Below are 24946 nucleotides of genomic sequence, written 5' to 3'. Positions count from 1 at the left end.
CATCTGACTTTTGGCAACAAGTATATGACAGCATTCCTCAAAATGCAACTATTCCTTTAAATCACCAATGCTGACAGGCATTTATTGGTGGAGCGCCCACAACCCATTTAATATTATGCAATTTAGCCACTTTGACTCAATGTCAAAACCTTAAGACTCCCGCTGATCTGCCTTTTTCTTTTAGTTCCATCAACACTGTCAAAAAAAAGCAATGCAGATTAAGTTAACAGACCAGCCCCTGATATACATCGCTCTATCAGCGCAGGGATAAATATTATTCCCTGGTTGACTGCTAAGCTCATAAAAGTAATACAAGATCCATGGGCTGCTGCAATGCTGGCCTGGCGTCCTTTCAGTGGCCCAGAGAGACAAGAGAGGTCACACAAGAGTGAAGCTGTGGCTAGACCAACTAGACTGGCTGACTGAGAGGAGAGGAGAGGGTCAGAGAGAAATACAGTAAAAGATAGAGAGCAGAGGAAGATTTATAAAGATTTATGGTGTTGAAGTGCTTGGCTGAGCTGAAGGCCTTCACCACAGACTCGGATGAAAGGCGTAAATACTGAAGTGTGCTCATAAAAAAAAGCTCCCCCTTCCACCTCCTCCATCACCCCCTCCTCCTCCTTTAACTCAGCTGCAGACATGTGGCTGACGACTGCAGAGGCATCGAGCTTCAGGTCAGGGGGAAACTTCAGAGATTAAGGTCATGTCCACACTCCCAGCTTTTGTAGAATTTTACAGGTTTGGGTTAAAAAATAATGAGGGATAGAAGCTGAGACCTCAACGTACACAAGCAGTTTTTACAGCTAAAAAAAACCATTGAGCTGTGAGATTTCAATTTCTACAACAGTAATTTGTTCTCTGGATGAAATATTTCTCAGCTGTGCAGGAGAAAAGCAATTCTCTAAAATACTGAGCTGGAATGTAGGAAAAACATTCCTGTTACAACTGTACAGAAACCAACAATGAAAAAAACAGATTTACAATGTTCTTGCATCCAAACTGCTCCCTGCTGTCTATTTAGAATTGACAAGCTCCTTGTCTTGGCGCTGAGGATTAACTTCATGATGAAGCAATATTTTCCAGGACATGGTACCCACAGTACAGCCAATATTTTCAAATAGAGAACCAGCTTCTGATTTTTTCTTGAAGCAGGGATCCATAGTCTACTTTTCCAGGTACTGGGAGTCTAGCTGGGGAAGGAAAAGCTTAAATTTCCCTGGGAGTCTGGGCAGAGCCTGCAGAACTCGTTAGTGATATAAATCACGGGGCCACTCCAAAGTGGGCTCCGACTTCGTGGCAGGGAGAAAGGAAAAGTTTCCAGGGTGAGCTCATCAGTTATTTCGTGAAATACTGAAGGAAAAAGATGACAAAAAGGCTTGAACTAGCAAAATAACAAAAAATGAAGATGAAAAAAATAAAGTGCGACCCTGACACAAAGTACTGTGTTTCAATTAAGACATTTGGCTGAAGAGGTTTCAAATGGTGTTGTGGAGCCAGTGGCGATAAAATTTAAATGTCAGAAGATGAGTTCAAACTCAACAATCTATTGTGATATGTCAGCGTGTTTCCAAGAGTAAAACACAGGCTAAAAAAAGAGACAGATTAGAGTTGACACAGAAACTCAGACAAGCCAGCCTCTGTCAAAGTACTTCTGCCTGGAGGAATGTTTGTAAAAATGTTTTAAGGTCATCCACTTTACAGAGAATATTTTCTGCTTTTTGTGGATTTCTGGCAGACTGAAAATGTACGATTTAAACCAGGTGAAATGATTTCTACTGTCACGGTTAGCTGTCCCAGAGGGATTTTGTTCAGAATGTGGGTGGGGATACAGGGAAATATGATGCTAACGCTGCTCGCTGTTGCTTACTGTAGTCCCATCTGGGATTCTTGTGTGACATCATTAGTTACTCCATTACTTGAATCACGGACTAATCATGTTGGTAGTGTACGTAGCGCTGAAAAACTGACTGCTAACGCTAGCTAGAGCCCCTCCTTTGTTTACTGTGGGACAAACACAAACACTGCAGGGGCTGCTAATGACTCAGCAGGACTCAGTGCTAACGTTAGCAAGTCTGGCTAACTTACTTCTACTTTCCGAGCTGGAGCCATAGTCTAGCTTGCTAGCCTTTGCGTTTCGAGTGGAATTCAAACTTAACAGCAGGATGCGTCCTCCCAAATAATTAATGTTATGAAGGGACATATATCTTTTGCTTTGCTAATGCTACATAATCAGGGTTGCTAAGTTTTCACCTACAGTCTCACACTGTCACGCTACTCAACAATTCTCATGGCAAAACACTCGTCAGCAACAGAGATGAACAGGTGGACCCATTATGATCAAAGCCTCTCTGGTAAAGTAATGTTCAACCAATTGAACGCTGGTTACGTAAGCTGTAGAAGGCTATGAAGCGCTCCAGTCAGTACCACACCCTAAACGTTGACAGCATGTCTCCTAGCAACAACAGCCCTAAAATATCACTGAACAGTTGCCATGGCGAATGCCCACCATGAGGCTTAAAGCTTCGACTTTGCTTCTACAAAGACGTCCAAAGTTTTATCCTCGTTGGAAAAAAAAATGGAACAATATGCACAATAGCTGTAGTCGCCATCATTTTCATTTACTTGCACAAAAAGTGAGGAGAATTCAAATTTGAGTTTGACTTTACGTCACCCGTCTTTCATATTGATCCACTTAATTTTCATCTGTCCAGGCTGCCTTCTCTTACTTCATCTTGTGCTTCCTAACTTTTATGAGCAACACCCAAGTCTGAAGGCGTCGTTCCAGATTTCTGTTATCGTCCTTACTAAATCTCAAAGTCCAGCTCCCATATTCCCTCCCTCCCTGCTTCCCTCCCTTCTTTCCTCGCTACAACTATTCCTCCCTCCCTCCCTCCTCTCTCCCAACTCTCTTTTGGTTTCTCCCTCCCTCCAGACAACTACTCCTCTTACCCGATCTCTACTGCTAAATCCATCTCGCCCCAGCCTTCTTTCTTCCCCATCCAGATACTGACCTCGCCCTCAGGTTCCTGAGCCTGGGGGGTGTCGTGGTGGTTGGGGGTTTCACAGTCGGGGCTGTAGTGTTCACAGTAGTCATAGGCTGCCCTGGGGTCTGCCACTATCAGCAGCTGCTGGATGTCACCCTGGAAGAAGAGAGGAAGAAGAAAAGCAGGATGTCAGCAGAAGCCATGTCGACATATTTCACAGGCTCTAGAGTTTTCCTCACTGTAGAAAGTTTTCATTTATCCTCCTGAATTTAATAGGGGGGTCTGCTAGATAATTAACAACACTGTAGGTTTATGTTATGGCCAACAGTTTTATTTATTTAAATTTCAGATAAGTTTTTCCAGTTCCGTTAAGCAAATGCCTCCAAATACTAAAATACCAAGGAGCCTCATGCAGTGTTGCTGTTGAGGAGAAGCCAGTCAGAGGCACGGATAAGAGCTGTAGCCATACAGAACACTTCGTTACTGCAGTTGGGAACATAACAAGGCACCACAGATGCGGAATTCATCCAAAATTGATCCAGAATCCAAAAGTGGATGGAAAGAATAATCTTTAGCTTCCACTCGCAGTTAGCAGCACACACACATAACTGATTTTTAAACACTCTTTGCATATGATTGGAAATGCTCTTTGGGGGTTGTACTTGACCACTCTACTTACATTTCTATTCACATTTTGGACCTTTTGATGAGGCATTTTCTGACACGGTTGCTAATCTTTGTTGACTGTTGAATTTGTCATTGAATTTCATGCACATTCAAGCCTCGGACGTGCTCCAACTGCCAGTCAGCTAACACTGCACGTGTAGAAAATGAACGTGACTTTTATTTCCGGAGCCTTGACTTGCAAAGTAACTCCAGAGGCCACACACATTGTCCATTTCTTTGTTTCTTTCATGACTCCAAATAGGAACCAAATGTTGACATTGAAGTATGCACCTAGTCGTCCTTGCTTGATTGCCCGAGCTTTGCACCAATGTGGCGATAATACAATGTGACAATAAAACAACAAGGCAGATGTTGTACAGTACCACAGGCAGTAGTCTCATTACATATAACTGTATAGAATAAATCAAGGCTTTAGGGGAGTTTTAAAAAAAGAACTATAGCACAGTCCCCTCGCTCAGCCATTAGGGACGGCAAGTCGCCTTACACAGCAGATAAATAACCAAGGTCTGTACTTATCTGAGGCCGTCTGTTTTTCATGAGCTTTTGGAAAAGGAAATTAGATCCCCGCTTCCAACCCTTCCATCAGCCAAAGGCTCTTTTTCCATGATCGTCTCCTGAGGAATTTCTAAACCAGGAACTGCTATGCCACTGATGTGGAGAATGTGATCTATACCAATCTACCACATGAGCACCTCAGCTGATCCTTTTCCAGAATCCACCTGGAATAACTAACATAGAGGATAAATAAACAGGGAAAATAACCTAAGCACTGTGTAAAGGTGAAACAAGGCCGCAATCAGGGTGGCCCCTAAGAGAGGAAGCACATACATGCAGATTGCATTAAATTACAGGAGGGAACATCTGTACAAGCTTAGACCTCTGGAATGCATTAGATATCCACCGCCCCCATGCTCCTATCATAGGTGACCAGAACATCTCATTTGCTTTTTGTTGTTTGGGTTGTATTGAAGGAACAATCAGAAGATATATTTTTAAATTTTACACACTGAGTAGGCTTCGGCTGCCAGCTGTTGTTACCTGTCGTGCCACTATAATCACTCACTTGCAGATCCCATGCAAAAACACATGGATTTTATATACATATGTTATTTCACAGTGTAACCTGCGTAGGTCTCCTTTACCATCTACCAATCTCTGAGGGATGGAGAATCTCTACAGATTACAGGATCTTAGAGAAAAATATAGCTCAGTCCTCATTAGTGAAAAGATCCCACCCACATAGGTGGTGATAAAATGTGATAAAATTACACACTTACAAACGCCCATGCCTATAACACCCATGATCTGAACATTTCAAGCCTTGTCTGTGTACTCCTGGCGAATTACAAAAAGAAGAATCGCAACTGTAAAACTAAAGATGTATTTTAAAAGCAAACAGAAAAGTACAGTACATTTAATCAAATCATTGTTCTTCCCCTCCTCAGCATCCATAGCCCCCTCATTAAAATAACAGTGGCCTTAAGAAAACATCTGGGACTAAAAGGTTGTCAGCTCCATCCCGAGACTGCAGAAGACCTGGGTGGGGGGAGGGAAAACAGCTCTTGAGCCAGACATTTCGTGCCCCAGCTGTGGCCAGCAGATCAGATTGTGGTTGTACTGGGAAGCTTCCAGGTATGACTGTGTGTAAGTGAGTGCGTAGCAGGCCGCCTGAGCTTATTGAACGTTCGCTCACACAATCACCGCGCACCTTCTGAACCTCCTACCAGAAACTACAATGACAACCAGAAGGTCTCAAATGGAAGGCAGTCAATCAGCCTCTGCGTACTGCATGTTCTTTTAATAATTTAGGACAAATGGATCCAAAGTCAATGCCAGAAACAGAGAGGACGGCTGAAAACAAAGACATATTGCATTTGGCAACGTCCCTGTCTGCTTCCTCCTCTCTGCCTTCCTGTGTGCCTGGACAGAAAACTATGCCTATTTGTGTTCATTCCGTCTCAATCATTCACTTTACTTTTAAGCTTGGTTTATCTGTATATTTAAAAAGAAAATGAGGTGTATATAGCAAGAATGCATTGACTACAGCAAGAAAACAAGCAGGAGAGTCCACAAACATCATGTCAAGAGACCACACACATTTAACCCATTTACAAAGCCAGTCAGTGATTCAATCACTCCCATACTCCGTGATCGGCTTCTCCCTCACCGTTCCCCCCTCTCCTCTTTTTACCCTCCTTCGTCTGCATCTCGGTGCTTTTGTTGATGTTATTGTCTGGATTGTCTTGCACATCTCTCTGGCATTTGCTGAGGTTCCTCCTCAGAATTCCAGGAACGATCTACAGCAATGGCCTGGCTCTGCTCAGAGCTGGCACAGACACAATGGGATAAATCATCTGTCTAGGCTACACTACAATCAATCTATTAATGGGTCTGTGTACAATGTGCATGTTAATACAATGCGCCTCGACACATGTTAACCTTCATCTCACACTGTAACAACCATTCGAAGGAGAGAAGTACATGCAAGGACAAATCAAAGACAAGAGAGAGGAGACTCCTTCTCGCCTCCATTTCACCCACAGGCAAAACCATTTTGAGAGTACGGCTGGTTTTTTGTATTGGAAATAAACGCACCACCGGTTTTTCCTCAAGCACACACGTTTTACATCTGATTTTAAGCTAAGAAATCTAAAACAGACAGCACTGGATTCTCCCTCTTCTGGGCTACCTTGGCGTCTGCTGTGAAGAGTATCCCTCCCGATGCACAGCCCACACCCACGAGGACCAGAAGTCACTTAAGCAAAAAAACTGGCAGACGGATGATCACCTAATAGCAGGCGGTATTACGAGCTCCCAGCAGACCATGAAATCTGTTCTTGGCATTGTTTTGTTGATAGGACGTCGAATAAGAGCTTCTGAATGCCACTCAGACGCCAATGCCAATCACTCTCTGATTATGAACACACATTTCCTCATTCATAAGCAACAAAGCCAATGACTGACCTCAAAATCAAGACACAACCTTGATTGGATGCAGATAGCTCCTGCTGGCGACGGATCAGGAATAACAGGGAGCACAGGGGTTTTCCCCTCCTGTATTTGTTGGACTAATTTCGAGGCATAAACAAAGTCATAGTTTGGGTTTGGCTCCAGAAAAATACGACGACTTGATTTAGAAACTTGATCAACATTAGAGCATTAATTTCTGGAGGGATGCCAAACTCAATTTTTCACTGCCTGAACAGAGACTTACAGGCAAATCTTGCTCTCAGACTGCAGTCAGATCCCACTTCTTTGGCAAGGGTTGACATAACCTAAAACCATCCATGCTCCTACTTTAACCATGGTTCCTTCGACTTAAAGCATTTGACTGGTAGACCTTGTTTTGGGTAGAACAAACCCTGAGACCTGTAGTGCTCTTCAGAGGCGTTTAAAATGCAGCATTTCTGCCCTTGGTAGAAATTTGGGTGACATATCTGTTCTCATTTCTGTGCTTGTACCTAAAGTGAACACATCAAAATCAGGACTATGAACTTTGTGTATAAGTTCATGTCAGAGTTAATAAACTGTGCTTATTTTGATAATTACTTAATAACTAATTACTAAGCGAAATGCCAAACATTTTTTCACTTTTCTCTGTTGTGTATCACTGTAAATGGAATATCTTTGGGGTTTGTAGCCTCTGTAGTTTATGTAGCCTCTGGAAAATTAAACTAGCCATTTTTGACTATTTTCTGACATTTTACAGACAAAACAAATTGTTTCCACCAATGCCTACAGAACAACATGTAAGTATTCCATTAGGTAGTTGTTGTCTGTGGCTAGGTGCAGCAGGTCACTTTGTCTGCAGGAACAGCTGGGAGATATTAATGCACCTGGAATACACATTTGGAAATATGCCCGGAGCATCTGCAGTCTGACCCAGTAAAAGACAAAGGCATACATGCAGAGGCTGGAGAACAAAAGGGTGCCATCGCAAATTATATGTTTGTGTGATCAATTTTAGCTTTACAGGCTTGCTTATTTAAGAAACAGCATCCACACCAGGGTTTTTTCTGGGCTTAAAGTGTAACTGCATGGACTCTCAGCAGGGTCCTTACCACCGCACCTTCATTTGAGATTTAACATGTCAGAACAGGACAGGAGAATATTCACATTTACTTCTCCTGAAATGTCCCAACTCGGGCTGATCTGCAGACCTTGCTGTAAAACCTTTCACTGGAACTACCTTCTATTAAAGAAACAGTTCAAACAAAACTTTTAATGGTGTCATTATGACCTTCCTGCCACACTGATCCTCCAGAGGCGTCATCAGCCAGATGTGCCCATACAGACTACGGCTGCTCAAATCAACTCTTGCAGATGTTTCTGCTTTCAAAATGCATATTGTGCAAACTTGCAGTATCTTTTGTAGCCATATCCCACTTCTGTATTTTCCTTATTTTATTTCTTGCATCCAGCTCTGCACAAATGTAGCGCATGTATCAGCTAAAAAGCCTGCTTTTCCAAACTGTGGGACGGGTTCACATCTTGAAAGAACAAATAGAGGGATGGAATTTCAAAACTGTACAAGGACAACAATTAACCAAGAAGCAGAGGAGAGGAAAAATGTATAATACTCTCCAGATTTCTCCCACTGTTTTATCAAATGCAGCCGTTGTGGTCAGCAGAGGGATAACATTTCTTTTCAAGCACTGGGGGCATACAACTGTATTGCACCCTTCGAATATTAAAACATTTCGCCTGCCAGTAGCTCACAAAACTGTTGAACTGTTTGAACCATCTGCTTGCTTCTCTTCACTTCCATCTCTTTCTCTATCTCCATTTTTTCCCCCCTCGTTCTGCACTTTTCCATCAGCAAAAGTTTTTAAGAAGCACCTTGGGTCCATTACTTCCTGGCTGTGCTCGTACCAGTTAGTGAGGGTCACAGCACAAGGGGCTAGGAGGTCACATGCAGATGCAATTTGACAGAAACCTTCTCAGTCACACTAACACTCAAACAAATATGAAATAATTACTATATTCCTATTACACAAGCCTAAACAAAACATTTTGTGACGGGTACTGGAGAGTGAAAAGTGACTGAGGCAGATGAGAAACAGTCAGACCATTTCTCCTCCTGCCAACTCCACCATAAACAATGATTCACTTTAAGGCTTTGAGCCCATCAGAGCCTAGTTAGATTCCTCTGCCAAAGACTGTCCTGCTTGAGGGACAGCGTTTTGGAACAATCTACTATGCAGTAATGACAGACACATAAACAAACTATCTTCGCCTCTCTCTCCCCAGACTCTCCTCTCTCACACACAATACACATTTTTATGCATGCATGCACGTATATAACAACACACAAGTCAACACAAACTCAGACGTACTGCACAAACAAAGAGTTCCACCCTATCCTTTAAAGTCTGAAGAACGGATTTGCATAAAAATGAGAGATGATTCAAATATCTTGTGGCTTTTATTTAAAAGAAGAAAAGGGGGGGGGGGGGGGGGGGGGGGGCATTTGGAGGCCTGGTCAGTGACCATATCTTTTAAACAGCTGTGCAATCTGAGCCAAGACTAAGCACACACTGATCATATTTTCCCCTAGCCTTCACTCTTCCCTGTGCTTCCAGCTTTGACACCTGCTTATGCAATCTACTGCAGTAATGTAGCCATGTGCTCTCAGCTCAAAGCCGTTTTGGTGAGAAAGCTCTGAGCCAACCTCAGTAATTAAACTGCGGAATGCCTCCAAAGTTGTGAGGCTCAGGCTGGGTATGCTAAACAGCCACAATTTCTTAATCTGTTTGGTCTTGGATATTTTCTCATAGCCGTAAATCTAGAATTCTTCAGATACCCCGACAGAAGACAAGCTACAGTAAGTTTGTGTCTTGTTGGATCCTACAACTGTAATGCTTATGTTAGAGTTAGAGATGATCAAAGTTAGGTAGATTATTTTTTAAGGTTAGGGTAAGAATCTGGAATGGACTTCCATCTCTGCCTATAGCCACAGTGAGATTTAAGAACATGTCTTGATTGATCTTCTCACCTAACTCTGAGCAGAAAGTGAATAAGTGTATGTTTAAATGTATGACTTGTGGTCTCTGGCAGCTGGGAACCAGTACATTACACAGCAAAGCTTTCACAACCTTTCACATTTTCACATTGTGTTTGTCTACTGTAGACAGTGTAGCCAGCAGTTTCCATGGCCTTCAAGGTATACTGATTATAGTAGCTAAAACAGCTGTAGAATGTATGCCAAAGTATAATCCCATAAGAAACAAATTGGTAGCAAACAAATGGCTTGCATCTACCTAACAATCCTGTTTTATCTATAGGAATATGCTGTAATTAGTCAAAACCCTTGTGGCCAGTAAGATTTTTTTTGCCATTAACAGTACAGAGTGCCTACAAGTAGCCAGTTTGTAATCAACAGCTTGAGTTATTAAACTTGAAGTGGAAATAATTACAGTTTAAGATATGGCTGCATGTCTAGCTAGGCCACCACAGCACTGCTATTGTGTGATACACTGATTAAAACCACCTTGCAACGTGCAAAAAGCCCCAACCATTGAAACAAAAGGAATCATTTTCCCTTCTCCAGGTTTTTAAAGGGAGAACAAAACAAATTAGTCTGTAATTCAACATCGTTTAGAGTAATATACGTTGAAACAAAGAGCACTCACAAAAGCCAAATGGCTGGTCATAAATCAGCATTAAAAAATAGAAAAGGCTGGGCTACTTTTATCCTCACCACTCAACTCTTAATTACCCTAATTACAGTCCCAACACTTATCACTGCACTTTCACTCCTATGTTCTTTACTGTTGGTCATGTTTTAAAACTAAGTTACTGTAGTTGTGCTCATTGTAAAGGCCACGTGTACAACATATATTTCTGTAAATTCTATGGACCCTTCTTATCATGACCTAAAAATGTCTATATGTTTTACCATCTGCATCCTGCAGTGCCAAAAACCTATCATTGAAGAGGAGTGGGATCCCATTTTCTGTGGAAAGTCATCTCTGACCTGGAGGCAAACAGTTTACAGACTGTTCTACTTAGCCAGCATTCCACATGCAGACAACAAAGAGAGTCTATTGTGTTTGGAGTTAGCATTCAGCCCACATTTTCCACTCAGCTAACAGCTACCTGTGCTAAACCTGGTTGCCTCCATCTCATAATCGCCACCTCAGTAACGACACACTGAGCCATGAATTAGTCTGAGCTCTGATAGTCACAGTTATTGGGGGAGCAATATGGTATCAATTCACAAATTGCTCCAAAATTCATACATCTCAAATGGCACACTGTCCAAATATGAACAACTGAAGCCTATTAGACATCAGCCTTTCTTTTATCAAGTAACTATTTAAACAAATAAAACCAGTGCTGAGAGGAAAAAAGGACTTTGTGCTACTTGCACACTGTGCAAGTAGCCTTTCCACAGACATTACTCATGGCTCTTGCCAAGTACACAAAGCCAATATTGTTGTTCTGGCCAATAAAATTCTCCTTTTACTGTATGCACAAGTTAATGAAAGACAAATAAAAGGTCTGGCCTTAAAGCATTTGGACTTAAAGTATTAGACACTACACTAAAATTGTCCCTTTTCACAACGGTAAATTAAGCTCACTGAGAGTAAGATTTCACAATGTGTTTTCAATTACATCCATACAGAATGGAGGAATTACTGAGACTCCCTGAAAACAAAATTTCTTCAATGTAGTGGTGAATATCTGCATCATATTTGTGAAAGACATTAAATAATTGCAACAATGGAGGGACATCTTGAAGCAGACTCATACACATTTTAGTGTCAGAAATCAGTATCATAGCTTAAAGTTTTGAAAAAGAGGAAAAAAGTGAGCATGATTCTCTTCAAAGGTCAAAAATATGCCTACCAACACATTAAAAGCTCACTAATTATCACCTTGCATCTCATATGTTTAGTCTGCACACAAACAAAAATGTAAAAATGGTTTTACGGGAAATTCCTTGGCAGCCATGGCGGGGCACAGTGAGGCTGCTAATCTTCATGCTAACCCAAGCTAATCGCCTCCTGGCTCTGCTAGCTTTACACTTAAAGCACAAAAGAGTGTGAGTGGCATCCATTTTCTCATCTCACTCAAGACCAAAAAAAGCAAATAAATCCATTTTCCAAAATGTCAAACCATTCCTTCAACTCGTTTCACATCATACACTTCACAACACAGCTAGCTTAAAACAGGATTCAACATGGCCGCCATACCTCAAAGACTTCCTCATCCAGGATTCTGGTGCCAAAGACAGTGATGCCCTCTGTGTTGATGACAGCCTGGTCACTTCTGCTGAGTGGCCTGGTCACCTTCTTCTTACAGTCCACAATGATGGTGACGCTCTTCTTCTCCACGCTGAGAGCGACACGATGCCATCTGTGCAACAAGGGCGCAATTGGAGGAGGTCAGAAATAAAACCAGAATGCTCTGCCACTTCCTGTCCTTTGAAGAAAACTGCCCCAGTCTATGGTTAAAGGAGCAGTTTGACATTTTGGGAAATGTTTGCTGTCTTGGCAAGAGTTAAACGAGACATTCTTTTGTAATTGAGTGCTAAATATAAACAGGGCGAGAAAATGGCAGTAGCCACCGGTCAAATCCTGGTAAATGTGGTTAATTTCATAAAAAGCTAAAGCCAGCAGCTGATTAGCCTAACTTAGCCTACCTTTAAGACCGGAAACAGGGAAACAGCTAGCCTGGCTCTTTCAGAAAGAACCAAAATCTGCCTACCAATAGCATAAACTCATGAAACTAATAGCTGTTTCCCTTGAGTGTCCAGACTTTATGCTAAGATAATTGATTGCTTCATATTTATTGTTTAGACATGTGAGTGGTTTCAACTCTCCCTTGAAACTCTTGGCACGAAAGCAAGTAAGTGCTTTTTCCAACACGTCGTCCTTTGAATGTCTAAAGTACAGTACAGAATGTCTTTCAGTACACGGGTAAATATGGAGTATTTAGATTTGGTGATACAGTATGTCAGAGAGAGTCAGAAAAAGCCTAAGCAAACCCAGTTAATTAAAAAATCATACAAATATTTGATAAATCTCTTGTTTGGTGGTTCATAAACACAGAGGCAGCTTTGTTAGTATGCTTGGAATTTGGAAATTGGTTCATTTCAACTGTGTCAAAATGTATGAAGTGCACACGACTGCAAGCTACATATATAGCAAAATTGCAAATGAAAGTAATGTTTGTACTATATAATTACACTGTCTTTTTTTCTCATATAATTCATTACAGACAAACAACCATGCATGGAATCATTTCAAGGCATTTCTGTGAGCATTTGTGCAAATGATTGATGACAACTTGTAACAATGATTTGTTTCAGCGTCACTGGACTGCTATGCAATTTATGAATGCCCTGCTCATTACTGCATATCAGTATACCAGTATACCACTGCTGTAAATAATATGGAAAAGAAAAGGCTGTCATCCGATTGCTGGCAGCAAATTATTTGCCATCACTGTCTGACTTGTTCCATATGGTACAATGTCTGAACAAACACATGACGGTAATAAATCGTCAGAACTGTGTGTCAGTTTACCAGGCTAAAAGAGTTAGGCATGTTCTGAGTGCTTGAGAAAACATGTCAAGCGGATTGGTTTTGTTTAGCGTAAAATACAACTTGTAATTCTGGATAAAGTGCTTTGCTTTTGAGCCAATCACACCAGCTTCGCAACAGATTTTAAATTCAACACTGAAAATGGGGCAGGGAAAAGCAAACAACCAGGGGATGCAAAAATCTACCACCCACATTGACCTCCAACGTGTTCAAGCCCTCCTGGGCAGCAGTCAGTCACTTACTTGCCGTCAGCAAGGTTGATGGAGCGGAACAGGGGGTACTCCTCCGGGGCAGGCTTGCCATGCTGGTCCTCATACAGGAAGACGGGGCCGCGGCCCACCTCCACGCCGAGCTGCTGGATGCCTTGCTGGTTGTACACAGACAGCAGGAAGGACTGGAGACCGGCCTTGGGCTTGATGGTAAACAGGATGGAGAAATCTTCTGGGAAAACTCCCCCTGAAGGTGGAACAAGCACCAGGCATGTAGGTTGGTATGTTAGTCAAAACCAATAGATATGTAGTTGCAAAATTCTGGGTAAAATACACATTTTTGTCAGAGGTTTTACAGCATTGCTCTGCTTCAGATTCATCCAATTACACACATGGGAGCTGCCCAGTATAACCACAGCATTTTCAATTAAATTCAATTAAAGAACTCTTGTGGGAAAGCTGGGTCAGGAGGTTTTTATTCATTTCTGAGGATGTTGCAGACTGGTTTATTGTTAACGGAATAGTCTGACATTCTGGTAAAAATGCTTATTCTTGCTGAAAGTTAGATGAGAAAATTGATACCACTCTCTCGTCTGTACAGTCTGTGTCTGTGATTCAGACGATCGCTATGAGAGTGACTGTCTGAAATCACTCTCACAGTATCTCTATGCTAAATATGAAGCTACCGCCAGTAGCCAGTGAACTTTTTGCATAGATTAGACAAACAAGATAAAACATGTTAATTAGTCAGTTTTAGAGGTGTTGGAAGATTTTACTTCTGGACATCTTTATGCTAAGCTAAGTCACTGGTTGATGGCAGAAGCTGCATCTTGAGCACAGAGATACTGAGAGTGATTTCAGTCTTTTCACCTAGCCTTCCCTTTTGTCAAACTATTCCTTTACATTAAATGCAGCTATTCCTTCCTAGAGCTAACTTGCAGTAACTATGAAGTCTCAGCCTTGAAAGGGGAGCTCTTCACTGCATTAAATGTAAAGTGGAAATGAGCAGGGACTGGATTTCCACTTATGCCCTATCTTTTACATGTCTATCTTCCACTGATGTCAATAGAAGGCAATTGTATTGTAATGAGTAAATTGAATAATGGCAAGTTTATTAGCTGCCTAACTTTCTCTCCTCACAATAAACCACAGTGTCTAGACAACTGGACCTGGAGCAGCGTTTATTAAGGAAGCTGAAAGAGACCTTGGCACCCCCTGAAAGGACTCTATAGTGGTGATGTAGCCACATTAATTTTACAAGGCCTGTAAATACTCAAACAAATGTCATATTTTTTAAAACCATAATAGCTCGGTTCAATGAAAAAATAACTAATCCTGATCAAATAAAAAGTCTAGTTAGTCTGACTGAGGACATTTTGACACTTTGCTTCCATGGCACCTCCAAAGTCTCACCTCTCACGCTTCATTATATTCTTCAAATTTCCGTTACTGAAAGTGTAAGGTGTGCTGGCAGTCTACGCCAAAAATCACAGAAATTAAGTTCTAATGCATCACACTGTTTTGAACTGTTTTTCTTTTCTTTTCTTTTTTTTTTTTTGTTCTTTGAAATGAAGCCAAATTAAAAAAAAAAAGCACATACTGCACAGAGTGGGACAATTTATTTAACAGCACTCAGTCCCTAATAAATTTCCACACACTTTCTTGCCAAGTTAGTTTTGAGTAAGTAAGCAACTGGGGGATATTTCTACACTTAGGCCGAGCAATAAAAAAATAACAGGCCTCCAATGGATGTGAACTTTATTGATATACAGTAAATCATAATGCAATGCATTTGTGCTTAAATACAGAAAAAAAAGCAACTAGCAAGACTGGAAAGAACTGGCAAATATCAACTTTACTTATGTCAACTTTGGTTTTCTACTACCATCAGTAATGACATAGGTCTTCAACAGCTCGTTATTCAATCTTCAGATTAGCTGATTAGCGGTAATTAGTGTAAGAAAGTAGCAAACCAAATGGTTATACAGTCAAATGGCTGTTGTGTTTCTCTGAGTGGACTCGGTCCTAGTAAAATAAATATGGCTTTATTTCTCACACACAGCCGGGCAGCAGGCTTTGAGTCAGGCAACGTTCACTATGAAAACCCTGCTCGATGTCAGTACGTGAGCCAAATACAGCATACTGGAGTCTGCCAGCAATCAAACTCGAAGACAGATACTTTATTGACAAGATCAGTCCACAAAACATCAAAAGAAATATCCCTGTCAGTGATTTGCTGCAATAAATTGTGGGCTGCCCCAAAATATCAAATAACAAAAAATCTGGTGTTGGTCTTTTTACTTGAGTCATATGTTTATGTTTTCATGTGTTGAGTGACTATCATCCCCCACGGGCTCAGCTGGGGCCCACTGAAAAGCACCAACGCGTTCATGGGCATCTTCTGGAGAACAACTGCTGCGGGTCTGCACAGCAGTTTAGAGGACAGGTGTTTGTAGTGAAGAGTTTCATCGCAGAGGCTCATAAATTGAAATATATTAAAGATGTTTCTATTTTGCCATTAAGTGGTTCAAGAGAGTAAATGAAAGCATCACTTAGATTTTCATCTAAACATTTATCTGCATAATTTTTTTTTAGCCACGCTGGAGGCAGGAAACAAAAACCTGCAAAGCTCATCGCGACAGTCCCATCAGCCGCAGCTTGTTTAGTGCTAATTAGCAAATGATAGTATGCTAAAATGCTAAACTAAGATGAGCAATGTGAACATGGTAAACAATACACCTTACATACACACTGTCGATTAGAGCATGTTAGCATGCCAACATTAGCATTTAGCTTAATGCACCGCTGAGGCTAAGTGCAGCCTTACAGAGCAGCTAGCCTGGCTGTAGACTCTTTGTCCTGTTTAAAGGCTGGATAGGTCATTTTAAAATGAGACTGCATGTGTTCCTGTGTAAAAGCTGCTTTTTGCAAGGTTTAATGTAAAAACATGTGAGATCAACTTTGTACTATCCAGAGCAGCTGATGGACAAAGTTTCCTGGTTCAAGTGCTTGTAATCTGTGGGAGGGAAGTAGTGAGGTTACCTGGGAAGAGCTGTTTGGTGGGAGCGCTGATCTGAGCATTTTTTCCCACTCGGTAAGCAACGTCGGGTTTGGATCCTCTCCGGACTGTGCAGAAGCCCGTTGTTTTCCGTACTCCTTCAGGAGAGCTCTGGAAGTCTAGAACCTTCAGTACGTCAACTGGATCAGCTGTGGAGGCAGAACAAAGACTTGATTACATTAGCCGGTGATACTTGGGCAGCCAAGTGTCAGAACATCTGCACAGAAATAGGTTATTTGGGGAATGAATTTGTCCAAAGCTCCAAAGGGCTGAGTCACTGCTCCTCATTTGTGGAACCTTTCGGGTGGCACACACCAATACCTTTGAAAACTTCTTTTTTTTGGTGATTTGATTTTGTATTTTTGAATTAATGTTTACTTTCAAAGGTAGATGTGAAAATTTAGCGCACACTTTAGATTGGTTGAAAAGTGTTCTACGATGCTGCGTTCATGTACAATTGCATAGATCGGAAAACATCCTTTCCAATCACAAAGCAGATTGTAAATGTGATGTTTCACACTCAACTCTTCAAGGTAGGTCATCGGTCTCCTAAAACACAGGCTGAGTGCATCATATGTGCAGGCTTGCTTAAATTAAACTGAATTGAATTTAATGGGAAATAAGTACAAATAACGAAAACATATAACATTGAAAAAATGTAGCAATCGAAATGATGTATGAGATTATAGAAGAACGTGCTCTTTATTAGACTGTATTATTAGCGTACATGTTGTAAAAACGTCATGGATTTTACAGTACACTGTAAGCATATTTCAGCAGTTAACAGAAGATCTAATAGGGCCTGGCATTTCGATGATAAGTCAACATTACACCCCTTGCCTTTGCAGGGACTGTTGGCCAAAACTGTCAGTTCAAGCTGTTGTCCGTTTATGAGCTACCTTGGCAGAGGAGCAGTAAAAATGTTAGCAACCATTCAGCAGACATAATTGGCCCCCTCCTTGCCTCCACTGCTACCCCCACAGCCAAAAGCCACAGCATCTATGGGATGATAAAACCCATTGCTGTTGATCACTGGGTTTAAGGAGTAAGGAGGGCACAGAGGGGGGCAGCTTTACAAGTTTCTTAACATTACTAGACTCTTTTCTATCAATGGACCTGGAACTCAGGGGTGAAACTACTGTGTAGAGCAGCCATAAACACTGTTTCTCATTTCTTCTCCCTCCTGCTATTGTCTAACTGTAACTGTTTTTCTGGTAAATCCCTATCTCTCCCCCTCCCAGAGGAACATCAGTGACAGTCTGATTGTGGGAAAGCCTAATAGGGTCTGTTTTAAAGCTAGTGTATAAACAGGAGTGTTGACGTACAGCACAGTGATTTAATGCATGCCTGCCTGAAGCTGCATCTGCTTTAAAATATGAAGTAAGAGCAGCTTATTAATTTCAGGTCATTATTTGAAGCCGGAAATCAATATTTGGGAATTAAAAATGTAAAAAAATCTGATTATGATTTATTAGCACAATTTTTTTGCTCTATTGTTTTTTGTTTTTTTTTTTGGTGTGATGCGACTAGTATACATAAGAAGTGGCTGTGTGTTTCACTGCATGTTGCATGTGTGTGTTTCAAAACAGTGATGGTTGAAATGCAGAGAAGAATTTCCCAGTTTGGGATCAATAAAGTGAATAAAATAAAAAATAAATAAATAAATAAATAGAAATTTTCAGTGCTCCCTAGTGGACAAACTGTGTAAGACAGACACTGTTTCCAAATTACAGCAATGCACAGCAATTTTAAGTTATCGGATGAAGTGTATAATTATCAATATGATGTCTGCAATAAGCAGTTTTTATGTATTTTCAACCAAAATCTTTATAGCAACTTGTTACTTTAGCCGTGACCAGAAGTCCCAATTGCAAGATCATGGCAAATGCTAAAATGTAGTGTAAGGGTAGTAGCAGTAGAGAAGAAATATGCAGAGAAGAAACTGACTCAGTGATGGCAGCTACACTGCAGGATCTAGTTAACGTTTGCTAACATTAGCCACGCTAAGCTCCTGCTCGTACCAGATCAAACAGGGCTGCAGCAGCAAAAGCCCTGAGATCAACTTTTCATTTGCTGCGTCTTCTTTCACAGTCATTAATAAAATCCTGATTTATTATGTCCTATCCATGTTTGTGAGGGGTCTCTAAATCAAAGTTGGTGTTTTAATTGCTAATAATACGTTGGCATTTACAAAAAGGATCAAGCACTTTCTCGCCATAACTGTTTCAACATTTGTTGTCTTCTATTTTAATGATGTTCACCACATGTAATAACATCTCTGTACAGTTGTGCTGTTAATATAGTGAAGTAAATACAAAGACTTTACCACTCAAGCTGTATTAACACATTAATACTGCAATATGTATTAGCCCAATGAAAAAATAGATCTACAACTAAGAAGTGAATATTAAAAGCTGACAGAGGTCCAATGCAGAAAATAACAGCAGTAACAGTTAAAGCTGCGCTCCAAACCAAACTCAGTCAAACCCAAGTATTAAATGCTACTTGTTCAACCACAGCAGCAAAAAGCAGCACAACCCTGTCCAGACATCACACTACTCATCTGTCTTTTCAGTGAGTCAAGAGGCAGGATGTGTCGTCCTCTGCAAAGGCCCAGCGATGATAAACAATGTCTGAATGTTCAGCTGGGAAGATAAAGCCTTTAAGGAACGGCAGATAACAGGCTTAATGTGAAATCTCCCTTCCCTGAAAAAAAGAGAGATCCATGTGTTTGATAACAGCTTGAAAACATTGTGGGAAAATTATTTAAAGGGATCAGACAGACGGCTTTCTTGAAATTCACATTGCAGGAAACCTCCTCATCTGCCTTATAATCCTCCATGAAACTGCTCGAACCAGGAAGAGAGTTTGGTCAATAGATACAGATGAACCAACAGAGCATATACTGGTGGTGAGAATATTATTCAAAGCAATATAGCGTAAAGGAATAGAGTGTTAAAACCATTTATTCCCAGTAATTGGAAGTATAATTTTCGTCTATTCCTACAACAAAATGTGCACCTAAACTGTGTAAATGTGTAATTTTATCATCTATAATAAAAGCGACAGGAAATTTAAAATAAAAATACACCCCTGTTGACACTTTCTGTTTTTCTAAATCATGTGGCACGTGAAGCCAGGAAGTGCTGATTGTGCAGTTCCTGTTCACTTTTACTGATCAGGTGGGGGTCTGATGGGTGGAGCTACGAGTCCACATGCTGAACCCATTATGGCACTGGCACCACTCCCTATACCCCCCCCTAACTAAAACATACATGAGACTAAACTGAGAAGGCCCCGTTCCTGTAGCTACGTCTCCTGTGACCAGAAAAACAACAGCTTGAGTGGTGAATCAAACCCGCTTGATTCGAGCACATGCTCAGCGGTCGTGTCTCGAGTTTTAGCTCATTTGAAGTTGTGCAGATGGGCTCGAAGTGAAGGAAAGGCCTGCGGTCGCTTCTGTTGATACGGGTCCAGATCATTTGAAGCCACAGTTCATGATTTTAAACGGCTAAGAGTTTAACCGTTGAGCAAGCTGCAAAAGCAGGACGGAGGGAGGCAGGAGCAGGATTTTATTTTAGCTTTTATTAACATTTTATTTTCATTAAATTCAGTCCCACAGTGACTTTTATCAACTGAGGGAGAGATGGAGTAAAAGGGCTTTATGACTGACACTGCACACCGAGTAATTTGACAGACAGAGGGTTCATTTTGTCCTTAACTGACTGACTTCTGACTCGAGCAGAGACAGAATAAAATACAAATGTGAGGCACCAAACGCCAGGTTTTAAACCTCACACCAAATGCCTCATAAAAAAGAAAATAGTCTGTGGCTCTTCTGAATATTGTCCCAAGTACAGAGCTACTGTTTTTTAAAGAAAGCTTGGACTAAAGGTCTCTTTGTGAGTTTCAGAATGCCATTCTGCATTACTGCATACCTCAAGGCCTCATATATTCCAGATGTGCTGAATTGGCCAGGAACCCCCCTCCCCACACCCGCCCACCCGCACCCCGACTCTTCAGCCCCTCTCCTTCCACGACCATTGCTTCACAGAAGCCCTGAAAAACAGGCAATATCCCAAAACCATTAATGACCTCAAATGAATAGGCACAGCTTCTTAAAAGCGTTTGGGTATTGCAGGAGTTTGAGCCAGCACGCTATACCCTCAACACAACTTGAAAAGAAGATTCCCACCCTTCCACCTTTAAAAAGAAATCCACCATATTCTAATGATAAGGATGAAAACCACATGAGAGAGGAGACAGCTCTCTCGTGCTAAAGGTACCAGTCTAGCCACAGTCTTGTCTGAGGGGTAATTTGTCAGTCTCTCTGATTTTAATGACACATCTTCCTGACTGCTGCCGGGGACCTGTGATATACTATCTGCCATGTTAACAAGCTACTAACGTGACAAAGGAGTGCGATCTTCCCTGAGGCCGTGGAGCACGTCGTGACACGAGAAACCCATCAAAACCATTTAAAGCAATTTCACCAGAAGACCCCACCTGCGTTAAAGCACCATTTTCAGATGAGCAGGAGAAATTTCCATGTATGGCTCATCAGAGCCATACAGCTTGATGTTTAAGTTGAGACTTGTGATTAACTTTTAAGTCTGTGACATTCTGACTTAATGTGTCTGTGGCCCTGCGGTCGTGCAGCAGCATCTTTTCAGTGTCACTGCCATCTACTGAGAGCTGGCAGCAAAGGCAGCAATTAAAGTACATTGGAAAGCCTGTAAATGTTTGCTAGCACATCATGCAATTATGGTTAGTTTAAATATCAGTCAGAGTGAAGAAAGATGGGCAATGGGCAACCGTGCCACTGTGGTATTTGCTTTCATGATCTTTTCATTTTTGGGGAGTTCTCTGCAATTTGCCCTGTGCTGAATGATTTCTTTATGTATTGTTGGATTTACAGTGAAAATAATGGTTCAAAACTGGGTGGGACTTAAGACAGGAAATGCAAAACATTACACAAATGACCAACTATTGTATACAAGTGTCTGATTAAAAATTGGTTAAAGCTACGTAAAACAGAAACAAGAGCTTCATTTCTGTCTGTATTATTGGTCGGATACAATAAGGGAAGCATTTAAAAGGCTGATAACTGATTTAAACCACAAATATTAAAAAAGCAACATGCATCCAAACAGACACACAACTTTGACACACACAAATTCATCTTTGTTAAAGCCACAGTACACTTTGGACGTCTCTTTGAGCTCACAGACAAAGGAAAATAAAGGAGTAGTTAATGTGACCCACATATGTGTTTTTAAAGCAAAGAAAATACTCCACTTTTTTTTTTCTTTTTTCCATCAACGCCCCTTCTTGGACTTAGTGGGAGCCCGGATAATGTGGAAAGATGGTGATCCTTCAGGCCAGAACTTGAATTTCAGTCCCAGAATTCCGAAATGTTGAGCCCATCGTATTTCTATAAACTCTCAGAAGATTCATCACAATTTCTGCGGGTTTAAAGTTACACTGTGCTCACTGTGTCACAGTAAACTCGACTTGACAGCTGTCTGATTGTGATATCAATGAAGGAGCTGACAGCATATTACACAAAATAAGAAAGCAATTTCACGCCTTTTGTTAATTTGACTTAAATATTAAGTTTTTAATTCACTGATATTGTGGAAAAACTTGATGCACTATATGTGGGTTACTCGCTAGGTCGCCAAACGTCGTGCGTAAAAGTTGTGCGTAAAAGCTGAAGGGTTTCCAGTAGTGCAGCCAAGTGGTGAAGTGGAACCCAAATGCACAGAGAACTTTTTTCTGTTAGAACACCGGCTTCCAAAATCAAACAGCAGAGTGTCAATTACAACAGTATATTCACCGCAAATAAGCGCCATTGCAGCTCACTGGTAATTTTCAGGGCGCTCTTTTTACGCGGACCACCGGAGTGTTTGTGTTGAAGAAACTGTCAGTCTCTCCTCTGTGACCACACCTGGATGGCAGACTTTGCCTACTTACACACTCAGAGGAAAGTGAGAGGCAGATGCGTCTCCGTGGGTTTGTGCCAGGAATAAAATGTATCCAACATGAATTTGGAGACATTAAAACCGGGTAGGGAGCTTATAAAGTTTAAGGCGAGTTTTGGGGTGACAAATTCGAAGTGATCAACTTAGCTGTGACACAGGACTGACACCGTAATGCAGCCCTTTAAAAGATCCTGGAAACTTGGATGCAGGTGCAGTCATATGATGCTAGATTAATTTGGTGTCATTCGATAATAAACTTTAAAAAAACGACCGTCCGTCATCATCGTAAGATAAATGACCAGGAAGACAAAAAAGACGCACAAAGTGTCACCTGTTCTGTTGGATACGGTGGATAGGTCTACTGAGGAACTGAAAAGTTTGGCAATCTGAGTTATGGTGACTTTGATAGCCAGCGATCTGCTTAACTAAAGCTGATGGCCAGTCGCTGGCTGCCACCTTAGCCTCCTGTCACCAGCGGGCTGCTCGCCAGCCTATCGGACGCTCTCAAGCTGCCCGGGATGCCCTCTCCCCTGGACTCTGGTAGGATGCGGCTTCTTACCTGCTCTGACATCGGCAGCTTGTAGAATTAAAAGCAATGAGACCGCAGCAGTTAGCGTTGAATCCAATAGCCACCTTTTCGTTTTCCACCTGGTGCTCCACCTTTGCATCTCCATGGTGAACGCCCGCGGTTGTTCAGAAAACGGGCGACTTTGAATAAAAAAAAAATCGGTCCTTCCACAATCCACAAAAAATGTGCTTACACTACAACGCCATGTGTGAAAGTATGAAGATGCCTCTCACAGCCAGACTGGGCCCTTCAGATCCGCTCCCCCTTCAGCCCAGCTCTCAGACTGATGGTACAGGGCTCTCATGAAAAAAAGCACACTCCACTCTCTTCCCGGAGAGTTGCGCACCGTCAGGAGGCTGGACAAACGCCCTAACACCGAACCTGAACCGACTGTAAGATACTGACACTGGAAAATCCCGCGTTCATCAAATCACCAGTCGGGAAAGTTGTCTCGGGACCCGCCCCCTGTGCTTTGGAAGATGTCTGAGCAGCATCAAGCGGAGCATCTCTACACCCCTGTGCAGCCTAATGACAGGACACAGTGCAGTGTCCTGCACAGATACTCCTAAACACGTTTCTCTTAGCGGAGATGGAAAGGAGACTACAAATAAAGGAAATTGCCCCAACTTTGCCATAAAGAAATAAGTTTAGAAGAAAGGTTATGGAGCAGCAGGAGAGGCACTAAACTAAATGCTACACATTAAATGCAAATTAAGTGGTGGGGTGGAGCTGTTCAGACGTTTCCTGAAAGCCTAAGAATGTGAAAAGAGTCTGAATAGCATCTACATGGGCCAAAGGCTAATATAAAAGACTCAGTTGCCAAAATTAAATGTTTTCCAGACTTGAGGAGTTTCCTCAAGGAGCCTTTAGATTTTTTATTTTTTATTTTTTGGACAGCAGAGCTCCTGAAGCCTGAAAATAATTAATGGTTAAAGATGACTGGAACAAAGAATGGAAGCACAGGTGGTAGCTATAGAGTCCTCCCCTTCATTTGGTTTTCCTTGCGCATTGATGAAAGACGGGTTTAACAGTGAGATGGCAGCCACTTGCACACAAACGCAAACCACATTTTGGAAAATTTGTCGCTGTTTATGTGTTTTATCACAAGGCAGAAATGACAAGCACGGGCTTAGCAGATATTTAGTGTGCTGAGGTAAAGAGTTAGTAAAGCGCTGTGCAGTTTGGCTAATTAAAAATGTTTGGATAATGTATAATAGGGATAACAGATCAATGGCTTCATGCCTGGACTTCCTCTCAAAAAACGTTGATGCTGTTGTGCGTGTAAGTGTGGCTTTGATCACTTGCTTCAGATTCCATGCTGTGCAAAACTAGTGGTCAGATTTATTAGGGCCTTGCATTTTTTTTCGACATGTCTTTGCCCAGAGTCATTTGCTGAGCATTTTTTTATGCAAACTCATCTGGTTGCAACTGTGTAAAACCACAGTTTTCTACTCTGGGCCACTAAGCAGCTCCACTGGATAAAAGAAAATGTCTTGCTCATGGGCACTTCAGTGGCAGCTGCTCACTTAAGTTGAAAATTGAATTGGTGGCTGGTGTTAAACAAGGCTAAGAGTCTCCAGCCATGCTCTGTGAGGTTGTACTGATGCACAGTGGTGCTAAATGCTAATATTGCCATGCTAACATGCTGAGCATGAATGAGGGTGTCTGTCATTTGTTTTGAAGGTATTTAGTCATGAACCAAAATATTGGACAAACACAAATTTGACTTGATGGTGCTAGAGGGAAAGGACTTGAATGTCTGAGCCAAATTTCACTGCAATCCATCCGACAATTTTTCCAAGAGGTTTCATCAAAGTCATTAGGATGCATCATGCAGGATCCATGGAAATTCTGTGGCAAGCCATCCGGGAGATGTTGTGATATTTCACAGTAAAAGTGGAAAAT

General features: G+C 41.5%; 1 protein-coding gene across 1 annotated transcript in view; it reads right to left on the bottom strand.

Moving 5' to 3' along the window:
- The window catches only part of LOC121614929 (collagen alpha-1(XI) chain-like), an 84140-nt gene extending 60924 nt beyond the window's left edge, over positions 1-23216 (bottom strand). The window contains exons 1-5 of the mRNA XM_041949030.1: positions 23033-23216; positions 16474-16638; positions 13465-13678; positions 11870-12032; positions 3012-3140 (exon numbers count right to left, since the gene is read on the bottom strand). Coding sequence (XP_041804964.1) covers positions 3012-3140; positions 11870-12032; positions 13465-13678; positions 16474-16638; positions 23033-23147 — 786 coding nt within the window. The 5' untranslated portion in view covers positions 23148-23216. The remainder of the gene's footprint in view (positions 1-3011; positions 3141-11869; positions 12033-13464; positions 13679-16473; positions 16639-23032) is intronic.
- Positions 23217-24946: the final 1730 nt, after the last annotated feature.

The sequence above is a fragment of the Chelmon rostratus genome, chromosome 12 (assembly GCF_017976325.1).
Source record: "Chelmon rostratus isolate fCheRos1 chromosome 12, fCheRos1.pri, whole genome shotgun sequence".
Taxonomy (NCBI): Eukaryota; Metazoa; Chordata; class Actinopteri; order Chaetodontiformes; family Chaetodontidae; genus Chelmon; species Chelmon rostratus.
The sequence above is the reverse complement of the archived record's forward strand: the minus strand, read 5'-3'. Positions and strand labels throughout refer to the sequence as shown.